The sequence below is a fragment of the Neoarius graeffei genome, chromosome 19 (genome assembly GCF_027579695.1).
Source record: "Neoarius graeffei isolate fNeoGra1 chromosome 19, fNeoGra1.pri, whole genome shotgun sequence".
Classification (NCBI taxonomy): domain Eukaryota; kingdom Metazoa; phylum Chordata; class Actinopteri; order Siluriformes; family Ariidae; genus Neoarius; species Neoarius graeffei.
The window spans coordinates 54,848,209-54,872,174 of record NC_083587.1 but is presented as its reverse complement, the minus strand read 5'-3'; the positions used below and the strand labels follow the sequence as shown (position 1 = coordinate 54,872,174).

Below are 23,966 nucleotides of genomic sequence, written 5' to 3'. Positions count from 1 at the left end.
GGCGAGTAAAGATCGCCCCAGACTCGCCTTTCTTGGCGACTGTGGTCAAAACAATAGCTTCCTACCTAGTCATCTCATCTCATCATCTCTAGCCGCTTTATCCTGTTCTACAGGGTCACAGGCAAGCTGGAGCCTATCCCAGCTGACTACGGGCGAAAGGCGGGGTACACCCTGGACAAGTCGCCAGGTCATCACAGGGCTGACACATAGACACAGACAACCATTCACACTCACATTCACACCTACGGTCAATTTAGAGTCACCAGTTAACCTAACTTGCATGTCTTTGGACTGTGGGGGAAACCGGAGCACCCGGAGGAAACCCATGCGGACACGGGGAGAACATGCAAACTCTGCACAGAAAGGCCCTCGCCGGCCACGGGGCTCGAACCCTGACCTTCTTGCTGTGAGGCGACAGCACTAACCACTACACCACCGTGCCGCCCCCTTCCTACCTAGTCTCATCTCATCTCATTATCTCTAGCCGCTTTATCCTTCTACAGGGTCGCAGGCAAGCTGGAGCCTATCCCAGCTGACTACGGGCGAAAGGCGGGGTACACCCTGGACAAGTCGCCAGGTCATCACAGGGCTGACACATAGACACAGACAACCATTCACACTCACATTCACACCTACGGTCAATTTAGAGTCACCAGTTAACCTAACCTGCATGTCTTTGGACTGTGGGGGAAACCGGGGAAACCGGAGCACCCGGAGGAAACCCACGCGGACACGGGGAGAACATGCAAACTCTGCACAGAAAGGCCCTCGCCGGCCACGGGGTTCGAACCCTGACCTTCTTGCTGTGAGGCGACAGCACTAACCACTACACCACCGTGCCGCCCCCTTCCTACCTAGTATTCATTTAAAATCCAAGAAATATTCGACAGAAACTCCTTCCTCGTGCAGGACTCTTGGGCGCGCTCCGGACCGCACATGCGCACCTTATTAAGCCTGGCTATATGATGAATTAAACGGCTTCACTGGACTCAAAGCTCGGAGAGCAGCCTGTAATGGTAAGAGTCACTCGTTTGCTTTGCAATAATGTTTTCCACTTTGGTCAAATTTTATTGAGAATTCTTCTTTAGGATTGGTTTAAAAATATACAGCAATTTGTTGCACATATTGTCACCTCACTATCATGAGGCATATGTTTCCATTTATTACAGGGAGACACAGTCATAAACCTGCTTAATGCACTCCCTTAAATTAATTATGATTTGTTTATATCTCGATCTTTTCGCACATATTGTCACCACATATAAAATAATTGATATTGCGTATGAAAAAGGCTTTGGACGAAATGGTCATTGAATGAAGGGTCCTGATCCTCAAAAGCATGCTAGCTGTTAACACCCTTGTGTGCACGGCTACAAAGCTAGGCGTGTTTAATTAGCTGTTGACTGAATCTACTCACTTTAATGACATTTGACTCTCGACATAACCTAAGACTAATAATAAAATTATTTGTGTGGCGTGACTTAACAAAGAAAGATACAGTTAGGTCCATAAATATTTGGACAGAGACAACATTTTTCTAATTTTGGTTCTGTACATTACCACAATGAATTTTGAACAAAACAATTCAGATGAAGTTGAAGTTCAGACTTTCAGCTTTAATTCAGTGGGTTGAACAAAATGATTGCATAAAAATGTGAGGAACTAAAGCATTTTTTAAACACAATCCCTTCATTTCAGGGGCTCAAAAGTAATTGGACAAATTAAATAATTGTAAATAAAATGTTCATTTCTAATACTTGGTTGAAAACCCTTTGTTGGCAATGACTGCCTGAAGTCTTGAACTCATGGACATCACCAGACGCTGTGTTTCCTCCTTTTTAATGCTCTGCCAGGCCTTTACTGCAGCGGTTTTCAGTTGCTGTTTGTTTGTGGGCCTTTCTGTCTGAAGTTTTGTCTTTAACAAGTGAAATGCATGCTCAATTGGGTTGAGATCAGGTGACTGACTTGGCCATTCAAGAATATTCCACTTCTTTGCTTTTATAAACTCCTGGGTTGCTTTGGCTTTATGTTTTAGGTCATTGTCCATCTGTATTATGAAACGCCAATCAATCAGTTTGGCTGCATTTGGCTGGATTTGAGCACACAGTATGTCTCTGAATACCTCAGAATTCATCCGGCTGCTTCTGTCCTGTGTCACATCATCAATAAACACTAGTGACCCAGTGCCACTGGCAGCCATGCATGCCCAAGCCATCACGCTGCCTCCGCCGTGTTTTACAGATGATGTGGTGTGCTTTGGACCATGAGCTGTATCACGCCTTCGCCATACTTTTTTCTTTCCATCATTCTGGTAGAGGTTGATCTTGGTTTCATCTGTCCAAAGAATGTTCTTCCAGAACTGTGCTGGATTTTTAAGATGTTTTTTTAGCAAAGTTCAATCTAGCCTTTTCATTCTTGAGGCTTATGAGTGGCTTGCACCATGCAGTGAACCCTCTGTATTTACTTTCATGCAGTCTTCTCTTTATGGTAGATTTGGATATTGATACGCCTACCTCCTGGAGAGTGTTGTTCATTTGGTTGGCTGTTGTGAAGGGGTTTCTCTTCACCATGGAGATTATTCTGCGATCATCCACCATTGTTGTCTTCTGTGGGCATCCAGGTCTTTTTGCATTGATGAGTTCACCAGTGCTTTCTTTCTTTCTCAGAATGTACCAAACTGTAGATTTTGCCACTCCTAATATTGTAGCAATTTCTCGGATGGGTTTTTTCTGTTTTCGCAGCTTAAGGGTGGCTTGTTTCACCTGCATGGAAAGCTCCTTTGACCGCATGTTTTCTTCACAGCAAAATCTTCCAAATGCAAGCACCACACCTCAAATCAACTCCAGGCCTTTTATCTGCTTAATTGAGAATGACATAACGAAGGAATTGCCCGCACCTGCCCATGAAATAGCCTTTGAGTCAATTGTCCAATTACTTTTGGTCCCTTTAAAAACAGGGTGGCACATGTTAAGGAGCTGAAACTCCTAAACCCTTCATCCAGTTTTAATGTGGATACCCTCAAATGAAAGCTGAAAGTCTGGACTTTATGTCCATTATATAACTATAACCTGAATATGTTTCAGTAAACAGGTAAAAAAACAAAATTTGTGTCAGTGTCCAAATATATATGGACCTAACTGTATCTTATCATTGATTTAAGGATAGAGGATAGTCTGCAGGACAGAGGGCTCTGTGCTTTCTGATTTTCCTTGAACAGTACACCCTGTTGTGTTTTATTCCTTATTTAATACAGTGCTTTATACTGTCCAGAAAAAGAGCTTGCATAAAACACAAGTCCTTCATCAGCTGTGCAAGCAAAGGGTTTCTCAAGCTGTGAGACGTGAATATTTGCATTTTCACCTTCTGCCGCTTCAGAAGCACTTGGCTTGTACTGTTCAGTGTTTAAGCAGCAATAAAATTTGGTATGGCAGACTTTCCAGCTTCCTGGCCTTTGTACACAGAATAAATATTTATATTGTTAGAAAGTTTTATATTTTCCTATGATTAAATCATTCTGGCCTATCCGTTGCCTAATATCAGCAAGGATTTTTTTGTTTGTTTGTCTTTGTTTTTATGTTTTTGGGCAGAGTTAGGCTTGTCTGAGAGAAAGAGCTATGTGATTATGTGTTATCAGTATATGATTGATAAGATATCTTATAGTTTGTATGCTGTGTCCTCAAGAAAGCATTTATAAACTGGAACAACAGGGGACCTAAAACTGAACCTTGAGGATCTTTGGATAGCTTGACTGTCAGATTTTCAGATTTGCTATTGCTCCAAATACTTAACAATTATTCACTGAGGGAAGTGAATATCAGTGAATAATAACTGAGATGGAGTCAAGATTATTATTCACTGATATTCACTGAGCCTGAAGTGGATAATTGTTTTTGCATAAATACACAAGTTATGATTTAAAAAAAAAAATGTAAAAATATTTTTAAATTTTTAAAAGCGGCATGCAAATGTAACGCATGCAGACTTGTCACTTATCTATGCCAATTCACATAAAGTACTTTGTTTTGAAATCAATAAAATAAATCACAATTCCTCCTTACCTTTGTATAGTTTTAGACCAAACTTCATAGTGTCTTTAGTGCTTTTAGGAACAGCGTTTTCTTTCATAATTTGTAATTCTTCTTCACTTACAGTGACGAACCGATTGGCCTCCATTTTGCTGAATTGCTCAAGATGATTATCGAAAAATATCGATTTCCTATAATTACCTCCATATTTATACCAAACTCTATTAAAGGTCCCATGGCATGAAATTTTCACTTTCTGAGGTTTTTTAACGTTAAAATGAGTTCCTCTGACCTTCTTAAGTCACCCCAGTGGCTAGAAATTTCTTAATGTGTAAACCAAACTATGCCCACCCTTTGTCAACATTTGAGAATGGCGCATCAAAATGGCGCGTTGATAGGCTCTTCCCTTTACTACGTCAGCAAGGGAGATGATCCCCACGCCCCCCTTCTGGATTCCCACCCACTGTATGGATTGCCCGCCCAGCTCAAAAGTTGCCACCAAACATGGAAGTTGCGCTGTACATGGATGTGACAACACAGAAAGGAATCTGTTTTTACTGCCGACGGGAGAGCCCTTGAAGACGCAGTGGCTTAATTTTATTTACTCCAATAATACGCCGTCGAGTCTATCTAAGATGGTGTATGTTTGTCGGAAGCATTTTCCTGATGAATGTTTCCACAACTTGGGACAGTACAGGGCAGGTTTTGCACATCAACTGTCACTGAAGCCTGGGTCCGTACCAAGCATCCCTGCCGCATCAGCCACAAACAGCGAACAAGTAAGTGTATAACTGTTAAGTCGTTTTGCCGTGTTTTAAAATCGGTGCGTTAGCCTTGCAATGGCTACATTAGCTGTGCAGCTAACCGCTTCCTGCAGTTAGCCAGGTAATCTGCGCTACAAAACCAAAAAGCATGCAGCATGCTCTGTTATAATAGCCAATCAAAACAGTTTTTACAAAGACACCCACATTCTTTTTTTAAGTCACTCGTTCATTTTATTTGTTTGTTTGTTCAGTAAAAACCCAAACATTTCTTGAATTTATTTTATTTCCTCACGTCGCACCTTAATGACGTCAGCGCGCGGTATTTTTCCCTTCGCGGTTTGCTCCTTCTCTCTCGCCATAGTAAGACACCCACATCCGCTTGTTCTGACCCACTGGAGGTAGCGTCACAGTGCTGTTAGCCAATCAGAGGTAACACGTTTACATGTCATGCATATTAATGATAAGAGCTGAAATCCTGTCGCTCTCCCGCCACCCGCTCCTCCACCAAACTAGAACAGCCTGAAACAGGAGAACCACAGCATTTTTTTCACCAAAACCGGCTCACAGGGCATTCATTCATACTAAAGACCACCGCACAATTAATGAAAAAACGATGCCATGGGACCTTTAACATGAAAGTCACAGGAAGATCTGATATTTTCCAGAAAAAAAAAACATTTTGAAAAGATTTTCCTTTCCATAATCTGTTGTAAAAATATCCCAGTAATATTTAATTAAAATCCAGTGCCACCCTACCTGAGCCACTGATTAGCTTAATTGCACTATTATTGGAATTTAACCAACACCCAGGTGTATTCGATAGTAATTATTATCACTGGACTGCTTCAAAGCGAAATTTGAAATCGCAACCCATCTCATCTCATCTCATCTCATCTCATCTCATCTCATTATCTCTAGCCACTTTATCCTGTTCTACAGGGTCGCAGGCGAGCTGGAGCCTATCCCAGCTGACTACGGGCGAAAGGCGGGGTACACCCTGGACAAGTCGCCAGGTCATCACAGGGCTGACACATAGACACAGACAACCACTCACACTCACATTCACACCTACGGTCAATTTAGAGTCACCAGTTAACCTAACCTGCATGTCTTTGGACTGTGGGGGAAACCGGAGCACCCGGAGGAAACCCACGCGGACACGGGGAGAACATGCAAACTCCACACAGAAAGGCCCTCGCTGGCCCCGGGGCTCGAACCCAGGACCTTCTTACTGTGAGGTGACAGCGCTAACCACTACACCACCGTGCCGCCCGAAATTGCACCCCCCCCCCAAAAAAAAAAAAAAACAAGAAGACAGTTTTACATGAAACAAAAAGATTATATCAAAAAGCAATATAATAGCAAACTGGATTTTCATAATTCCCTTCTGACTTCCTCCTCTGAGAGGCTGCGAGTCAATAAACACAATTTCATCTCAGCCCTTGGCAAGCTCCAGCAATTGTAATTACAGTGACATGTTAAGGCAATTAACTCATCATGCCTTAAATCTGCTCCATATCGTATATCACATGGCTTACTTGGGCGTAGCTTTGAGAAATCGAAAATGTGGACCATGGAAAGGATTTGACTGAAATTCATTGGTTTTTTTTTTTTGTGGTTTGTTTGTTTTTCAGGGTTTTTTTTTTTAGTAATTTCTTCCACAGTTGAGTAACAAAGGAGAAACCAGTGACTCAGCCCAGTCAAACACATTTGGGTGAATTTGGATTGACAAGTTAGACAGTACTCTCTGTCACCATCATGAAATGTTTGCACCATTTGAGTGAATATCCTCTGGAAGAACGGTGGCCCGTCCTCCCAGTACAGTTCTACAGATTTGCCACCTGCTGTGGTGACTCATGGTGACCCAACACATTGTTGGTTTTTGCTTGAATTTGTTACCTGTGTCTCCATGTGGGTAGTGAGGTGAAATATCCAACATTAGTATAAGTAGGTGTTACCACACACTAAACTAACTAGCCTCAGTATAACTGCAATTATGAAGGTATATACACCACTAAACCACGAGGTGGCCTAATGATTAGCATGTCCACTTCCCAATCGGGAGACCAAAGACCATCATAAAAAAGGTATCTACAGCCATCTGATGAGGCACGCCGTGATACAGATGTGAGTAAAGAGTCAAACTCTTGCGGTTACTAGAGGACCAGACCCTACTGTAACCCGTATATAATAGCCAAGAGGCCGAGGGTTATAGAAATGGAGATCGGCGCCACCCAATGCGCCTTAAGGGCCTGGTTAGTACTGGGACAGGAGACTGCCTGGGAAGACCAGGTCCTGGCACTGGAGGGACTTTGATAAGCCATTAAAGTACCCGTAAGGCAGGCTCCTGTGTGGTGCAACAGAAAAGCATCTCCATATTATCAGGAGATGGCTCATTGAAATTCTGACAATGCCACAGCCATTAGATTAGATTAGATTAGATTCATCTAATCTCATTATCTCTAGCTGCTTTATCCTGTTCTACAGGGTCACAGGCAAGCTGGAGCCTATCCCAGCTGACTACGGGCGAAAGGCGGGGTACACCTTGGACAAGTTGCCAGGTCATCACAGGGCTGACACATAGACACAGACAACCATTCGCACTCACATTCACACCTACGCTCAATTTAGAGTCACCAGTTAACCTAACCTGCATGTCTTTGGACTGTGGGGGAAACCGGAGCACCCGGAGGAAACCCACGCGGACACGGGGAGAGCATGCAAACTCCACACAGAAAGGCCCTCGCCAGCCATGGGGCTTGAACCCGGACCTTCTTGCTGTGAGGTGACAGCACTAACCACTACACCACCGTGCCGCCTAGATTAGATTAGATTAGATAAAACTTTATTGATGAAACTTTATTGATCCCTTTGGGAGGGTTCCCTCAGGGAAATTAAGATTCCAGCAGCATCATTACAGATAAACAGAGAAAAGAAATAGAGGAAAACTTCTAGATAAATTAAAATAAATTAAGTATTTACATATACAAATATAAAAAGAATAAGATATGGGGAAGGGGGGAGGAGGAAAAATTTTAAAAAAGGGAGGGAGAAGGGAGGGCAGCAGGAGAGACATTGCACTTTATGTTGCACATTATATTGCACATTGTCCGGTATTGCTTATTGTTAGGCTAGGTTAATGCTCCTTCCCATCCTCTGTCCTCCTGTTACCCCTCCTCTCCCCCAGACAGGAGTTGTACAGTCTGATGGCATGAGGGGCAAAGGAGTTTTTGAGTCTGTTCGTCCTGCACTTGGGAAGGAGCATTCTGTCACTGAACAGGCTCCTCTGGTTGCTGATGATGGTGTGCAGAGGGTGACTGGCATCGTCCATAATGTTCAATAGTTTGTCCATAGACCTCTTCTCTGCCACCATCACCAGAGAGTCCAGCTTCATGCTGACCACAGAGCCGGCCCGCCTGATCAGTTTGTCCAGCCTGGATGTGTCCTTCTTGAATGTGCTGCCCCCCTAGCACACCACGGTGTAAAACAGGACACTGGCGACCACAGACTGATAGAACATCCACAGGAGTTTCCTGCAGATGTTAAAGGACCGCAGCCTCCTAAGGAAGTACAGCCTGCTCTGTCCCTTCCTGTATAAGTGTTTGGTGTTGCAAGTCCAATCCAGCTTGCTGTCCAGCCACAGCCCGAGGTACTTGTAGGAATCCACAGCCTCCACCTCGACTCCCTCGATCAGAACTGGTTGTGACCTTGGTCTGGACCTCCCAAAGTCAGTGACCAGCTCCTTGGTCTTCAAGGTGTTGAGCTGCAGATGGTTCCTGTTGCACCACACAGCAAAGTCCCTCATCAGGGAGCCACGTACATCTGTGCTTTCTTGATGAAAGGAATGGTATACTGTCTCTCCTCTGGCAGACAGCCCTTACCTTCAAATGTTATATGCTGCTCAGTAAGGCAGCATTAGCAGCAGTTTGAAAAGTTGTTGTTGGCTTACTTCATGCGTCTTGCAGGAAGCATGTGTTAGCCTTCACCCTCCCCAGATGGTGGCTGTCATATGATAGAGAAGAGCTGGATAGTGGGAGGGGGGAATTGGCAGATGATCAAACTGGGGAGAAAATGGAAGGGGGAAGTGAAAAATAAAAAGAAATGTTATTTTTATATGGTTAATTAAGTCAAGTTTATTTTTATAGCACTTTTAACAATAGACGCTGTCACAAAGCAGCTTTACAGAAATTTAAAGACTTTAAACATGAGCTAATTTTATCCCTAATCTATCCCCAATGAGCAAGCCTGTGGTGACAGCGGCAAGGACAAACTCCCTCAGACGACATGAGGAAGAAACCTCGAGAGGAACCAGACTCAAAAGGGAACCCATCCTCATTTGGGTGATAAGACAACATGATTATAAATAACTCACTTCTATAACAGTGTCCTGTATAGGAAATTCATTGTAGTTTTAACATGAAGTCTGTTTTGTTGAAGTTATAAACTGTTCATTGATGGAAACTTGAGTGCAAAACTGTTCGTGACAATGGCAGTCCTAAAGTTAGCAACTCAACTGTAGTCCTCAGCCATAAAAGCATTACTGTAAGAGTCCAGAGCCATCTTCCAAGCACGACTTTTCACTGTCTATATGGGGCTGTCCTCCACAGGAGCAATCTGATAAGACTCCAGCCAGGCGTAGGGCATCAGGATGGATCAGGCAGGTCCATACATTCCTGTTGATAGTTTATTGTACTGTGAGTTCAAATCCCAGGAATTCCAGAGATCCAACTAGTCTCTTGAGCAAGGCCCTTTACCTTCAAATGTACAGTTTTGTGCTTGGAATGGATTCTGACTCGCAAGTAAGCATGCTAAATGTAAAAATGTTGTGCAATAAAGTGCTTGCACGAGTATTGGTGGTGTTTTGGGGATACTTTATGAATGTGATGTTCATTTCAGGTTGGTGTTTGAGGGAAACAGGGATTTGAAGCTGACTGCCTTAGAAAAGTGTGGCAGTATTCAGTTGTCTGATAACATTCTTGGTGGATTGGTAAGAGGATAACAAGAGGCCAAACTGAAATAATGTGTGTGGAATGGGTCCAAAAAAATTGGAAACTGACACTAACACCTGCCCTCACCTTTGGAATAATAAATCTTTATGAAGGCTGTATTATTCTTACTGCTTATTATTAACTGCCTGGACAGATCGATAGTATCCTTTAACTTGTGGGACATTTTAGTGAGATATTGTCTCACTATTGAGCCCACTAATGTGCTTTAATGGTCCAAGCAGAACTGAGTTATGATGAGTTTTGAGCCTGAAAAAAAAAATGTTCATATAACAGTTACAGAATTTTTGATCTGATGGTTATGGAAGGTCCACATTACAGGACTGCCAGAGAGCCACTGTGGGGCCGATTTGGTTCTAATTTAATGTTGGGTATTGAGAATGGTGGTTTGTTTGGAATGTTGTGTTGGGTGTTGAGAGTGGTGGTGTGTTTGGAATGTAGTCTCGGGTATTGAGAATGGTGGTGTGTTTGGAATGTAATGTTGAGTATTGAGAATGGTGATTTGTTTGGAATGTTGTGTTGGGTATCGAGAGTGGTGGGGTGTTTGGGATGTTGGTGAGAATGGTGGTGTGTTTGGAATGTAGTGTTGGATATTGAGAATGGTGGTGTGTTTAGAATATAGTGTTGGATATTGATAATGCGGTCATGTTGGGCATTGAGAATGGTGGTGTGTTTGGGATGTTGTGTTGGTGAGAGTGGTTGTGTGTTTGGGATGTTGTGTTGGTGAGAGTGGTTGTTTGTTTGGGATGTTGCGTTGGTGAGAATAGTGGTGTGTTTGGGATGTTGCGTTGGTGAGAATGGTGGTGTATTTGGGATGTTGTGTTGGTGAGAATGGCATTTTGTTTGGAATGTAGTGTTGGATATTGAGAATGATGGTGTATTGAGAATGGTGGTTTGTTTGGAATGTGGTGTTGGGTATTGAGTGGTGGTTTGTTTGGAATGTGTTCTTGGGTATTGAGAATGGCAGTGTGTTTGGGATGCGGTGTTGGGTATTGAGAAAGGTGGTGTGTTTGGAATGTGGTGTTAGGTATTGGGAATGGCGGTTTGTTTGGAATGCGGTGTTTGGTATTGGGAATGGTGGGTTGTTTGGAATGTGGTGTTGGGTATTGGGAATGGTGGTTTGTTGGGAATGCGGTGTTGGGTATTGGGAAATGTGGTGTTGGGTATTGGGAATGGTGGTTTGTTGGGCATTGAGAATGGTGGTTTATTTGGACTGTATCTTGATTTTTGTTTGTTTCTGTGTTGCAGAGCGGAGAAGCTTCTGTCTTTGAGGTGAATATCCGATACGTTGGAGGCCTCCTGTCTGCGTACTACCTTACCGGAGAAGAGGTAAGATAAGAACATGCATGTGTTATACTTCACATTTTGCCGCATCACATATAAAGCCATGTCCAAAACTCAAAATCTTTTATTTTGTTACTACTTTTTTTTAAAATTATCGTTGGAGACAAATCCTTTTTGTGTTTATTTGAGAGGACCACTTCTATAATCAAAATACGCCCTCACTGTTTGCTTCTATTTTTTACTTTCCCATGACTTCATGTATTTAAAAGTAATTTGAAAGTATTCATTAATGAATAAAAGCAGATCCTTTTTATTTCTTGACAGCAGGCACATGAACACATGCATACACTAAGCCTCCAACCTTCCCCACAGAAGCAGGAGAGCTCTGCTCACATAATGTGCCGAGACTTATTGCTCCACTGAAGAGGATAAAAATTATACTCGTCCAAAACTAATTGCCAAGGAATCTGTCAATACACAGCCTCCCGAGTCAGCGTAACATGTATTGATTAAAAATCTGAAAAAAGTCAGAGAAGAAGACAGCAGTGTAGAATTTTCCTGCCATTTCAGCTTTTTGCTGAGTGGATACTGTTGGGATTTGGTGTGTGGGGGGGAACGCAGGTGACTTTTTCACATTGACATAGGAGCATTCAGTCCCCTCGGGAAGAGCAGAGGCCCTTTCAGAACAATGCTATAAAAGCTCTTAAGAGAACATGTGCAGAAGATTGAAGGCCTGTGCGTGCAGACTGCACAGTTTACTGATGCTTAATTAATATGATGAACGTTCACAACAAACAAGGCTGCTGCATGCCAGTTGATTAATGTTTAAGTCTTTGGATGCTGTTTAGAAGAGCACATTATCGAATATATTGATTAGTTGAGGTTTTCATTTATTCATTCAATCGTTAATTAGTCTGTTAGTTTCTTTATTCCCTTGGATTGTTTGATTATTTATTCTTACATTTATCAGTTTATTCATTAATTAGTTCTTTCTTTCTTTCTTTCTTTCTTTCTTTCTTTCTTTCTTTCTTTCTTTCTTTCTTTCTTTCTTTCATCCATCCATCCATCCTTCCTTCCTTCCTTCCTTCCTACCTTGAAAAGTAGAAAGAAAATTCATCTGGTCACAAATCCAGATGTTCAGCCACACAACCCCCCCCCCCCCCCCCTTTTTTTTTCACCCTGTTTATTTTTGCTTCTAGATACAGAAGCAGGCAGCATGAGGAGATTTTTCACATAATTCACTACTCTTCACTGGTTAAATGAAATGGTGTAAAATAGTTTTGTGTGTGTGTGAGTGATTGGAGATAAAATACTTTTTTCTTTACTGATATCTCTTCACTGGAGTGTTTTATCAGATCAGACTGGCTTGTGGCTGATAGTGCATCACATCCGACTGTTTGCAGCCTCTTGCGCACACACACACACACACACACACACACACAGGCACACATCCACACTGACTGTCACGATTGTGGAGTGTGAAGCTTTCTCAAATCACCTACTATAGCCTAATAATTAAACGTCTATACATTTGTATTAAGCTCGAAACTCACAGGCCATTCATTTCTAACAGTAGCTGTACAATTTTTGAGTATAATATACTCAAAAATTGTCCGGAACTGTACATAAGTAAACCATTTGAGACACAGCATTTGTCTCTGCAGGCAGTCGGTTTGTGTTCACTCACATGCCACCAGATACCATGTGTTGTCTGCATTTTCTGATGGAAGTGTCAGTACAGCTTAGCCTCCTGCTGTGTGTGTATGTGTGAGGGGATGTGAAGGCCAGCTGTCTGCACTCTGCATGTGTTTTTGATGGCTCTGATAAGAGCAAAATTGAGATTTCCGAACAGAGTAAATGAACTACTATTACTATAAATCATAATAATAAAACGTAGCTGCAAGCAGCGATCTGAGGGGTCCAAGCATCTGTTGCAAATCTGGCTCCAATGGTCATTTACTTTCCAAGATTCACATAACACAGGAGAGACTATTCATTGTTCACATTTTACATTTAATGGCGGACACCGGGGCGTCACGTGACCCTGTGACGTCAGGTGAAATACCTCAATAGCTGAGTTCTTACCCTGTCAGATGCCTCTTAAAAGCTGACGGGTTGATGGCAGCCTTGTCGTTTAACTAATAAATAAATTAAGGATTAGAAATTCAGCCACATATTAACCACACCGAGTCAGAATATCAAATTTCACATTGATCACACTTGCAGTTTCTGAGAAAGTTATTTGAAGGTAACTCTGCGTTTTCACCTCCGTTTTTGTTTGACTCTTCCCAACGTAACTCGAAAAGTAGTGAACGGGTATGGATGAAATTTGGTGGACAGCTTTAGTATTATCCTAGATTCCAGTGGTATGATTTTGATGTTGATAATATGTGGTTTATTAGAGGTATGCTCTCGACCGAGTGCCCTTCTCTGCCCCCTATGTATGACCACACCCAAACTTTACAGATGTCCTCAGAATCTGATCTTGAACATGTTTGCTTATACCATGAGTCTCAGATGGAGGACACGTGTTATCAGTCTCACATGGAGACACCACGTACAAGGACATTCGATGATGGTAAGAGATGAGATTCAGTGTGGCTGCTTGTTCACCTTCATCTGTTTTCTCCTCACATCCTGTGGTCCCCGAACAGATTTCCCAGAGAAAGTAAGTCTGAACACAAAGATTAGATTAACACTTGCCTGCTGGCAGTCGAGCTGTTTGGGGTGCAGGAATTAGTGTTACTGGCAGTGAAGTCGTCCCTCATCTCAATAATTTTGTCCTGGTCGATTGTTTCTGTGCTTTGCGTTGTCAGTTTCAGAGTGTTTTATGGTGACAGTCATTAAAAAGACACCCAGTGGTCGCTGCTCTGTTTTAATTTGCACAGCAATCTCTGTGTCAAATCTCAATCTGAGAAGCAGAATCGATTTTTGTAAAGCCCTGGGTTCTATATGTCTGTGATTTCAGAGATGTGAGGACCAAAGGAATGCTTGCACATGTGTTTGTGTGTTTTGAGATTTTCTTTTTGTTGCTATCCCACTGGCATGAACTCAAATTCAGATCCAAAGCCAGGAGTCTGAAAGCATAATTGTTCTGCTGTCAAGGTTCCCCTCTTCATATTGTGGTTCCCATGGTGATTAGCAACTTGTGCTTGGTTTGATTTCTGTTCTAGTCCTCTAGTGGTTCCACCCCCATCCTGTTTTTGCTTGCTACATGATTGTGTTCACCTGTTCTGTGTTTAGTTCTGACTGTTTTCACTATCGATACTAGGGCTGGGTGGCACGGTGGTGTAGTGGTTAGCGCTGTCGCCTCACAGCAAGAAGGTCCGGGTTCGAGCCCCGTGGCCGGCGAGGGCCTTTCTGTGCGGAGTTTGCATGTTCTCCCCGTGTCTGCGTGGGTTTCCTCCGGGTGCTCCGGTTTCCCCCACAGTCCAAAGACATGCAGGTTAGGTTAACTGGTGACTCTAAATTGACCGTAGGTGTGAATGTGAGTGTGAATGGTTGTCTGTGTCTATGTGTCAGCCCTGTGATGACCTGGCGACTTGTCCAGGGTGTACCCCGCCTTTCACCCGTAGTCAGCTGGGATAGGCTCCAGCTTGCCTGCGACCCTGTAGGACAGGACAAAGTGGCTAGAGATGATGAGATGAGATGAGATACTAGGGCTGGAGGACTCGAGTCCAAGCGTAGACTCGGTTCCAGTCTCGAGACTTTTTCTGTATTGACTTGGACTTGTAGGGCGGCACGGTGGTGCAGTGGTTAGCGCTGTTGCCTCACAGCAAGAAGGTCCGGGTTCGAGCCTCGTGGCTGGCGAGGGCCTTTCTGTGCGGAGTTTGCATGTTCTCCCCGTGTCCTTGTGGGTTTCCTCTGGGTGCTCCAGTTTCCCCCACAGTCCAAAGACATGCAGGTTAGGTTAACTGGTGACTCTAAAATTGACCGTAAGTGTGAATGTGAGTGTGAATGGCTGTCTGTGTCTATGTGTCAGCCCTGTGATGACCTGGCGACTTGTCCAGGGTGTACCCCGCCTTTCGCCCGTAGTCAGCTGGGATAGGCTCCAGCTTGCCTGCGACCCTGTAGAACAGGATAAAGTGGCTAGAGATAATGAGATGAGATGAGACTTGAACTTGTCTCAGACAGTATTTAGGGCCTGAGCACCGGAGGCGTGCAGCCTCTGGTGTCCACCAGAGGTCACTGCACTGAGGTGCAAGGCCCTCTTGTTTTCCGAAGGATTCTTCTTCTTTTTCTTCAAGGCTTGGCCATTTTTGAGGTGGTTCCCATGGGTAGAAACTCATGAAATATGGTACACATATCAGTCCTGGCCACCACTACTCAGGGTAGAAGCTTGGCTCTGGGTATGTCTAGGGGACTCCATAGCGCCCCCACATGACATTGAGACCTTTTCCCAGTAGATAGTTTCACTAATCCGTGTCAAATTTGGTACGTGTGTGGGGTGCCCCAAGACAAAATTGTAATGTACATTGTATTAGCCATACTCAACAGGAAGTGAGTTATTTTTGATCTTGTGCATTTTGACACGTTACATTTTGATGTTCTCCTCTTAGGCAGTTTGTTGGATTCATGCCAGATTTGGTATACCGGAGGTGCTCGGGCCCTTCATCTCCATTTGTGGCTATTTTTGTACTTGGACTTGTGTCAGACTCTGGCATTGGTCTCAGTAAATATGGTCTTGGTCTTGAGTGAGAGTTAAAATAAATTATGTATAATTAAATGAAAAATAATGGTTGTGCTGTTTATGGCAAACTTTGGCCTTTTTTCTGACAAATTAGTATCAGTCCACCTCTCGGTGTCATTTCACCTCCAGTTAGACATGTATTTTATTTTATCTATTTTAGAAATTTGTCAAGATAAAAATGAGTTTACATAACATTTTCTGTCAGTGCAAAACCAAAAAAGTAGGGTTTTTTTTGTTTTTTTTTGCCAGAATATTCCTTTACACTATTATCATTAAAGACCATTTATCCTACCTCATCCCTGAGGCGAACATAGGTTTATTGTCATGTACAGCTTTGATTGCATACACAGCAGAATCACCAGCGTATAGTTTAGTGAGGAAAAAAGTGTTGTGTGGAAATGATCACACGAATGAGAGTCTTTTCATTCCATGCAGTGGATGCACAGCATTGTGTTTTGTGGTGGGCGCACTTTCAAAGCTCCCACCGTGCTGTCTTTCAGTTACTTGCTCCTGATTTTATGTTTTATTTGCAAGCTGCTCGGTAATTGGACTGCTGGGTTTTTGCTGGAGGCCTCGGCGCAAGTCCAGGCCAAAACAAACACTGCGGAGAGAGAGAGAAGGCGCGATCTGATCTGAGTTTTCTTGCTTCGTTAACAGTGACCTAATGTCAGTATGAGGTCAGTGAAATGGAAAAAGTGAGAAAGGAAGCTTCTCTCATTTCATTTCAAACACCATCATCTATAATGTTTTCTTCACATGAGTGTAATTATAAAATGTTTCATCACGAGCCTCTCTTTTTCCTTTGTTGCTTTTAATCTATTTATTATTAGGCTGAGAATTATGTGGAGCATCTGCCATATAATTGTGCCATGCAAATGTGAATTAGTAGTTGCTATAGAAACGATAACGTATAACAAGCAGCGTGTTAATGTAAACCTGTGATTTGCCTTGCATAAACATGAATCCTGCAATGATGGGGAAATATTACCTGTTACTTTAACTTCATATCTGTGTGTGTAATTAAGTCAGTAGCGCTCTTCTACATCTCCATTCTCTTTATGTCTCCACCTGCTCATGACCATGTGAGAATGTGTGCTTTTCTTACTGCAGTAGTGTGAACTGTGTGTGCACTCTGATGTAAAACCCCTAAGGGAGGTTGTGTGTGTCCTCAGATGTCCTGCTAGAAGCTTTTTCCCCCCTCGAGTCTTGCTCTCTTTTTTGTGCACTAATTGGCTAGTTTGATTCAGCAGACAGCTGCTCACACTATGGCTTTAGCACCTGCTTTAAAAAAAAAAAGTAAAGTGGGCTTAGAGGCGATGTTTCATTTTAGTTACTGGGTGGTTATTTTTTAATGCCTTTTTTCCTCCGCTAACTTTGTTCGAGTAGGTTGTGTTTTCACCTCCGTTTTTGTTTGACTCTTCCCAACGTAACTCGAAAAGTAGTGAACGGATTTGGATGAAATTTGGTGGACAGCTTTAGTATTATCCTAGATTCCAGTGATATGATTTTGATGTTGATAATATGTGGTTTATTAGAGGTATGCTCTCGACCGAGTGCCCTTCTAGTTTTTCTTGTTCTCGTTCCCTTGATTTTGTGTTCCAAAATATCAGAGAATTCAGGTGCAAAAGAATTCCTTTTTGAGCCAATTTTTTATTTATCGGTGAACTTTACAACCTATTTGAGCATATCACACACAAAAAACCTGGGATTTTATGATGTCATTTTCATAAGACTGTTTCTGCGTTCATGTGCTATGGGAAGATGATATTTTCCAGTTGGGAAGTGGTATTTACCAGTGTGTTGTGTTCACATGCTTTTGTTGTTGTTGCAGACTGCTAGTTAGCAATAGTTAGTTAGCTATCGTTAGCAATAGCGTCTGCTCTGGATAGGTAAAAACAAACCATAACAACACATTTTTAAAGGAAACGGATTTCTAACGTATTATATTACACTTGTTAATGACGCAACATTGCATAGACACCAAAAACTACCCACTAGTACTAGTAAAAAAAAAAACTTTAGTAGCGTACAATGCTTACCATTCAAGTGCCTTGTACCGCTCGCCGCCATGTTGAAAAGGTTAAAGTTCATCTCATCTCGGCAACTCGTGTATCAAAATTTTCTATGAGTTGCCCAGTGGAAAATACCACAAGAGGGGGCGTTCATGTGTGCTTTCCATGTCGGCGTTTGGTATTTACCATAATTCCCATAGCACATGAACGCACCATAGCACTTTCAGTAAATTTCGGAATTTGTACATTTCTACTTGAGGGTAGAGTGAATAATTTGTGTATTTACACTTTTACTTCAATATATCCTTTCGAGAAAAAAAAAAACATTTTTTTCGTTATCTGTGTCATGCAGATACTTTACCCTTCAAGCACCGTTAACCCTCGACATGCACTACATTTAGAGTAAGAAGAAGAAAGAGATACCAAATAACCCAGACATTATTATTATTATTATTATTTTGTACAGTACTAGGCCGCACGGTGGTGTAGTGGTTAGCGCTGTCGCCTCACAGCAAGAAGGTTCTGGGTTCGAGCCCTGTGGCCGGCGAGAGCCTTTCTGTGCAGAGTTTGCATGTTCTCCCCGTGTCCGCGTGGGTTTCCTCCGGGTGCTCCGGTTTCCCCCACAGTCCAAAGACATGCAGGTTAGGTTAACTGGTGACTCTAAATTGACCGTAGGTGTGAATGTGAGTGTGAATGGTTGTCTATGTGTCAGCCCTGTGATGACCTGGCGACTTGTCCAGGGTGTACCCCGCCTTTCGCCCGTAGTCAGCTGGGATAGGCTCCAGCTTGCCTGCGACCCTGTAGAACAGGATAAAGCGGCTACAGATGATGAGATGAGATGAGATGAGATGTACAGTACTAGTTGAATGTTTGGACACACCTTCTAATTCAATCTTTTTTCTTTATTTTTATTAATTAAAAGATATTACATGTCTTAAAGTAATAATGGATGTTGTTTCTCTTTACTTAGTCGAGCGATTCTTGACGTAATATGGATTACTACAGTTGTGGTGTTGAATAGGGCTATTTACTGTATTTTTAATATTTACTATTTACTGTTTGATCTCAAATGCATTAAGGTGGCACGAAACTTGTCCACTAATTAATGTTTGATGAGACACACCTGTTAATTGAAAAGCATTCCAGGTGATGACCTCATGAAGCTGGTTAAGATAATGACAATAGCATGTAAAGCATCATCAAGGTAAATGCTGGCTACTTTGAAGTATCTAAAATATGAAACATTTTGGTTTTTTAAACACTTTTTTTGTTTACCACATAATTACATAGATGTTCCAGATGTTATTTCATAGTTTTGATGTCTTCAGTATGTTTTACAATGTCGAAAATAGAAGAAAAAATACAGAAAAACCTATGAATGAGGAGAGTAGGGGTGTGTAAACTTTTGACTGGTACTGTACCATTGTTTTTAGAAAGAGCAGTCCATGAGGATTTGACAGCAGTGATTTATTACAGCTATCACTCATGATTAGAAGTGACGGTCATAACCTGTCTCAATTGACTCTACGTGGAAAAAAAAAAAGCAAAGCTCCGTTTATGGGCGAAAGGCCGTCGTTTTAGATGGCAGGAGAGCGATCGATGTCAGAGGCATGCGTCGTCGATCACAGCGTGGACGGCAGTGATTTGTGAGTCGAGGGAGGAGAGTGAGATGGATGCAGTGAGAAAGTAAAACTGATTTAGGGTAAGGTTCTGCGCTAGTGACTAGAAGGTTGTGAGTTCACATTGAGGAACACCCTCAACTGTTCAGCTGTGGACTTGGTGTTAAATTACTGGGCGTGTTCACAGGACAGCTGATTTACATTTAGTCTTTTGGATTGCTTTCTTTCAAGGTAGTAATATGACTGATGTTCCAAATATTTTCACTAAATTCATGAGTTCAATTGAAATAAATATTTAAACTTGCTAGTGTATAGCTTTTTTAAATTGTTTAAATTTTTTCGCAGTAACCTAGCACTAAATATTTGTAGACGATCAGTCCAGGTTTAAAGCGATTAACCAGGAAAATTTTAAATTACGAGGTTATGAAATGTCCTTACACATTAATACAAGATGTTCTAGATGAAAAAAATAAGCGGACTTTAGCGTAAAAAACATGTTAAAGTTGTAACATCAGTCCATTGGGCCATTTCCCTGGGCGTGGCCAGACTGGATTAGCCAGATGCATGGATGTATTAGGAGACGAAAATGAAGGTGGCGTGACAGCATGACAGCATATTGTGTCATGCATTGAACGGATGGAAGATCTCATCTCATTATCTCTAGCCACTTTATCCTGTTCTACAGGGTCGCAGGCAAGCTGGAGCCTATCCCAGCTGACTACGGGCGAAAGGCGGGGTACACCCTGGACAAGTCACCAGGTCATCACAGGGCTGACACATAGACACAGACAACCATTCACACTCACATTCACACCTACGGTCAATTTAGAGTCACCAGTTAACCTAACCTGCATGTCTTTGGACTGTGGGGGAAACCGGAGCACCCGGAGGAAACCCACGCGGACACGGGGAGAACATGCAAACTCCACACAGAAAGGCCCTCGCCGGCCACGGGGCTTGAACTCGGACCTTCTTGCTGTGAGGCGACAGCGCTAACCACTACACCACCGTGCCGCCCCAGATGGAAGATAAGCAGGTAAATGTTTTTTTTTTTTATTATTATAAATAAACAGGGGCAGCACGGTGGTGTAGTGGTTAGCGCTGTCGCCTCACAGCAAGAAGGTCCTGGGTTCGAGCCCCATGGCCGGTGAGGGCCTTTCTGTGCGGAGTTTGCATGTTCTCCCCGTGTCCACGTGGGTTTCCTCCGGGTGCTCCGGTTTCCCCCACAGTCCAAAGACATGCAGGTTAGGTTAACTGGTGACTCTAAATTGACCGTAGGTGTGAGTGTGAATGGTTGTCTGTGTCTATGTGTCAGCCCTGTGATGACCTGGCGACTTGTCCAGGGTGTACCCCGCCTTTCGCCCGTAGTCAGCTGGGATAGGCTCCAGCTTGCCTGCGACCCTGTAGAAGGATAAAGCGGCTAGAGATAATGAGATGAGATGAGATAAATAAACAGACAATAAATTAGCCACTATTTTATTTTGATTCCTTTTCTAATACTGCATCACCATAATTTTTGCACAAATTGACCGAGAAGTCACGCTAGACCATAATATTATACTATTGTTGTCACAACAGAAGGACTCTCAGGGGCGCTCTGGACAGCACGTGTTCTGAACAGACTCATGCACGTACCATGAATGACACACACCTGTACAGGATTAAGGCGCAATCAGCATGCCTAAATAAGGACTCAGAATGCAGACTTACTTTGCGAAGTATTGCGTTGTTGTGACACATTACCGAACCGTGTTTCCTGGCTGATTTCCTGGTTTCTGATTCTTGTTACTTGTTCCTCGTGTTTGACCCTGCTTCTGTTTACGATATTGTGTTTGTGCCTCGCTTGATCTTTTGCCTGTTTTATCGTTCACGATATATCTCTGCCGATTTGGACTGTTTGTCTGTTTGCACTTTTCTTGATAAAGATCTTCTGCACTTACATCCATCTCCAACCATCCCTGACAGAATACTTCACCCCACTGACACTAGTATAGCATGCACGTGTACATTTCCGCTGTGCTCGTGGAAAATGACATCATGCACGATGGAGTTATGGCGGCCTCCCTGACAAAAAATAGTCCTGTCTATTTTCATCACTTTAGTGCTTATATCGTTAAGCACAAATTCAACATGCGGCTTTTTTTTTTTTTTTTTTTAGGGACAGACATAAAGACCGACTTTGAGCTCAATTTGTTTATTTGCGAGATATTTTCTTTAAATTAGAGAGTCTTCTTATATGTAAATTTACATAGCTCTGTTTTCCCAGATTTTCCGATTTCCACAATGCTCTTACGAACAGTTCATGAACAAATTCATTCGTGTCCAGCTTGATAAATGAAATCCTGTAATCTCCTCGACTGTATTATCACATTAGCACACAGGGGATTTGTATATCACGATGGATTTTACTATCTACACCTACACTTGCATTTTAAATGAACACATTAGCTCATCAGGTCTCTGAGAGGTGAAACGTGAACATAGTGATCCGGTTTACCCTCCAGAGACGGTCAAACAGACTTGAATTGTGCGTGTACTGCATGCATTATGCATTTAAGCCTTGCATTCATTTCATTTGCATTTCCTTTTAGTAAATTGCTTTAAGTATTGAAAGGACCTCAGGATACACTGTATTCTGTACATGGGCTGTTGGTTTATCCTGTGTGTGTGTGTGTGTGTGTGTGTGTGTGTGTGTGTGTGTGTGTGTGTGTGTGTGTGTGAATATTAAGTGCTCTTTTAACCAACATTGGTTATTAATTCAGCACATAAAAGCAATGCACAAAGGGATGGGATATTATGGTCCATTATGAACTAAATAATGAATCGGATAATTTTGCAGCCAAGGGGCCGATTATTAATTACAACCCTGCTTTTTACAGATGGACATTGGATGACAGGATGATCCATCTTTATATGCTGTATGTTGCTTCATTTGCATGTTCCTTAAGCAAGGAGTTGACAGTGACCAGGGTTGAACCATTTCTCTCTGTGTGGTGGGAGGTGGTGAGCCAGTGGCTTGTCCATCTGCTATTTGCTAGCAGTTTGTCCTCTTATCCTAGTACAGATAGAGAGATTTGGATTTTCTCCCTAATACATGAGCAGAATGTGTGTAAAGCTTTGCTTTCTTCTAATCCTGGTCCACTCCTACCTTCGAGTGAGGTTTAAATGATAACTTGTGTTCACACTGGCCGATAACAATGGATTAAGAAGTCATTCGTTTTCAGTCCATGGTGGCACAGCAGGAAAGCTCCCAAGTGGCGCAACAGAAATGTATTCACCATATTGTCAGGAGATTGCAATAATGCCCAGGAGCCAAGAGAACAAAATCGGCTGTACTGTCTAGGAAAGAGGTAGTGTTGACCACCTAAACTAAGACCAAGTTATGACCAAGACGAAAGTGTATCAGGACCAAGATTTTGAGGGGCTGAGATCAAACCAAGACCAAGGTAGGGTGAGACCAAGTCCAGACCAGGACCAAAGTGTATCAAGACCAAGACTTTGAGGGGTTGAGACCAAGTCAAGACCAGGACCAAAGTTTATCGAGACCAAGACTTTGAGGTGTTGAGATCAAGGTAAGACCCGAGTCAAGACCAGGACCAGACCAGTGTGTGTGAAGGGGGGCGGGGTGGAGTGATGGCCGTTAACAGGAAGAAAAAATTCAAATTATCAGTGAGTCATGTCATTGGTCACAATTGAAGTAGGAAATTTTACATCCAATCACAGTAACAATGTTAAATAAATCAGACAATGCACAGGCAATTTAGTGAAATTCCCACAGTTGTGGTCTTTACCGGTCTTGAAATAAAATCCCATCTCTATGTCTGAGACCAAGACAAGACTGAGTAAAAATGTAGTTGATTCCGAGACAAGACCGACACCTTCAAAAAGGGGTCTTGAGACTGGTCTCAAGGCCAAGACCGGTCTCAAGTACGACAACACTAGCAGGATGGATGGCATTACTCTTGCTCCTGTGTCAGTCATAGTGACACCAGCCAATTATGGGTGTCTGTCAGCTCACGTATGCAGAAGATGGCAGATAACACTTTCCTCTGAGTCTGTTCCCTCGAGTGCAATGAAGCTTGAGCAGCAGTTTGAAAAGATACAGTTGAGTGGCTTCACATGTCTCAGAGGAAGAACAGGAGGCAAAGCAGCTTTTGTTGAAGTGGAGTGGGTGGGGCCAGGTGATGAAAGTTTCATGGGAGGGGAAAGTTGAGTGAAGTTTATCATTATGCAAATGAGAAGTGCAGTAATACAGTGACTCCCAGCAGGACTCAGGACTTTATTTTCCAACACTTTAAGAAAGTCATACTGAATCTAGAACCTTGACTTGTTCTTTTGTTTGGCCATCTGGGGAAAATGGTTCTCTGTAGAACCCTTTCACAGGCGGTGTTGGGTTCTCTGTAGAACTTTCTTAAACAGGATAAACTATTACCCAACCATTGAGGACACCTTTTCTATGCATGGGTCCTCACGGTGGTGTAGTGGTTAGCACTGTCGTCTCACAGCAAGAAAGTTTTGGGTTCGAGCCCAGTGGCTGACAGGGGCCTTTCTGTGTGGAGTTTGCAT

The 23,966-nt window shown here is 42.7% G+C and overlaps 1 protein-coding gene across 1 annotated transcript in view; it reads left to right on the top strand.

Moving 5' to 3' along the window:
• The window catches only part of LOC132867419 (mannosyl-oligosaccharide 1,2-alpha-mannosidase IA), a 614,171-nt gene that overhangs the window by 451,324 nt on the left and 138,881 nt on the right, over window positions 1–23,966 (top strand). The window contains exon 4 of the mRNA XM_060900322.1: window positions 11,044–11,124. Within this exon, the coding sequence (XP_060756305.1) occupies window positions 11,044–11,124 (81 nt within the window). The remainder of the gene's footprint in view (window positions 1–11,043; window positions 11,125–23,966) is intronic.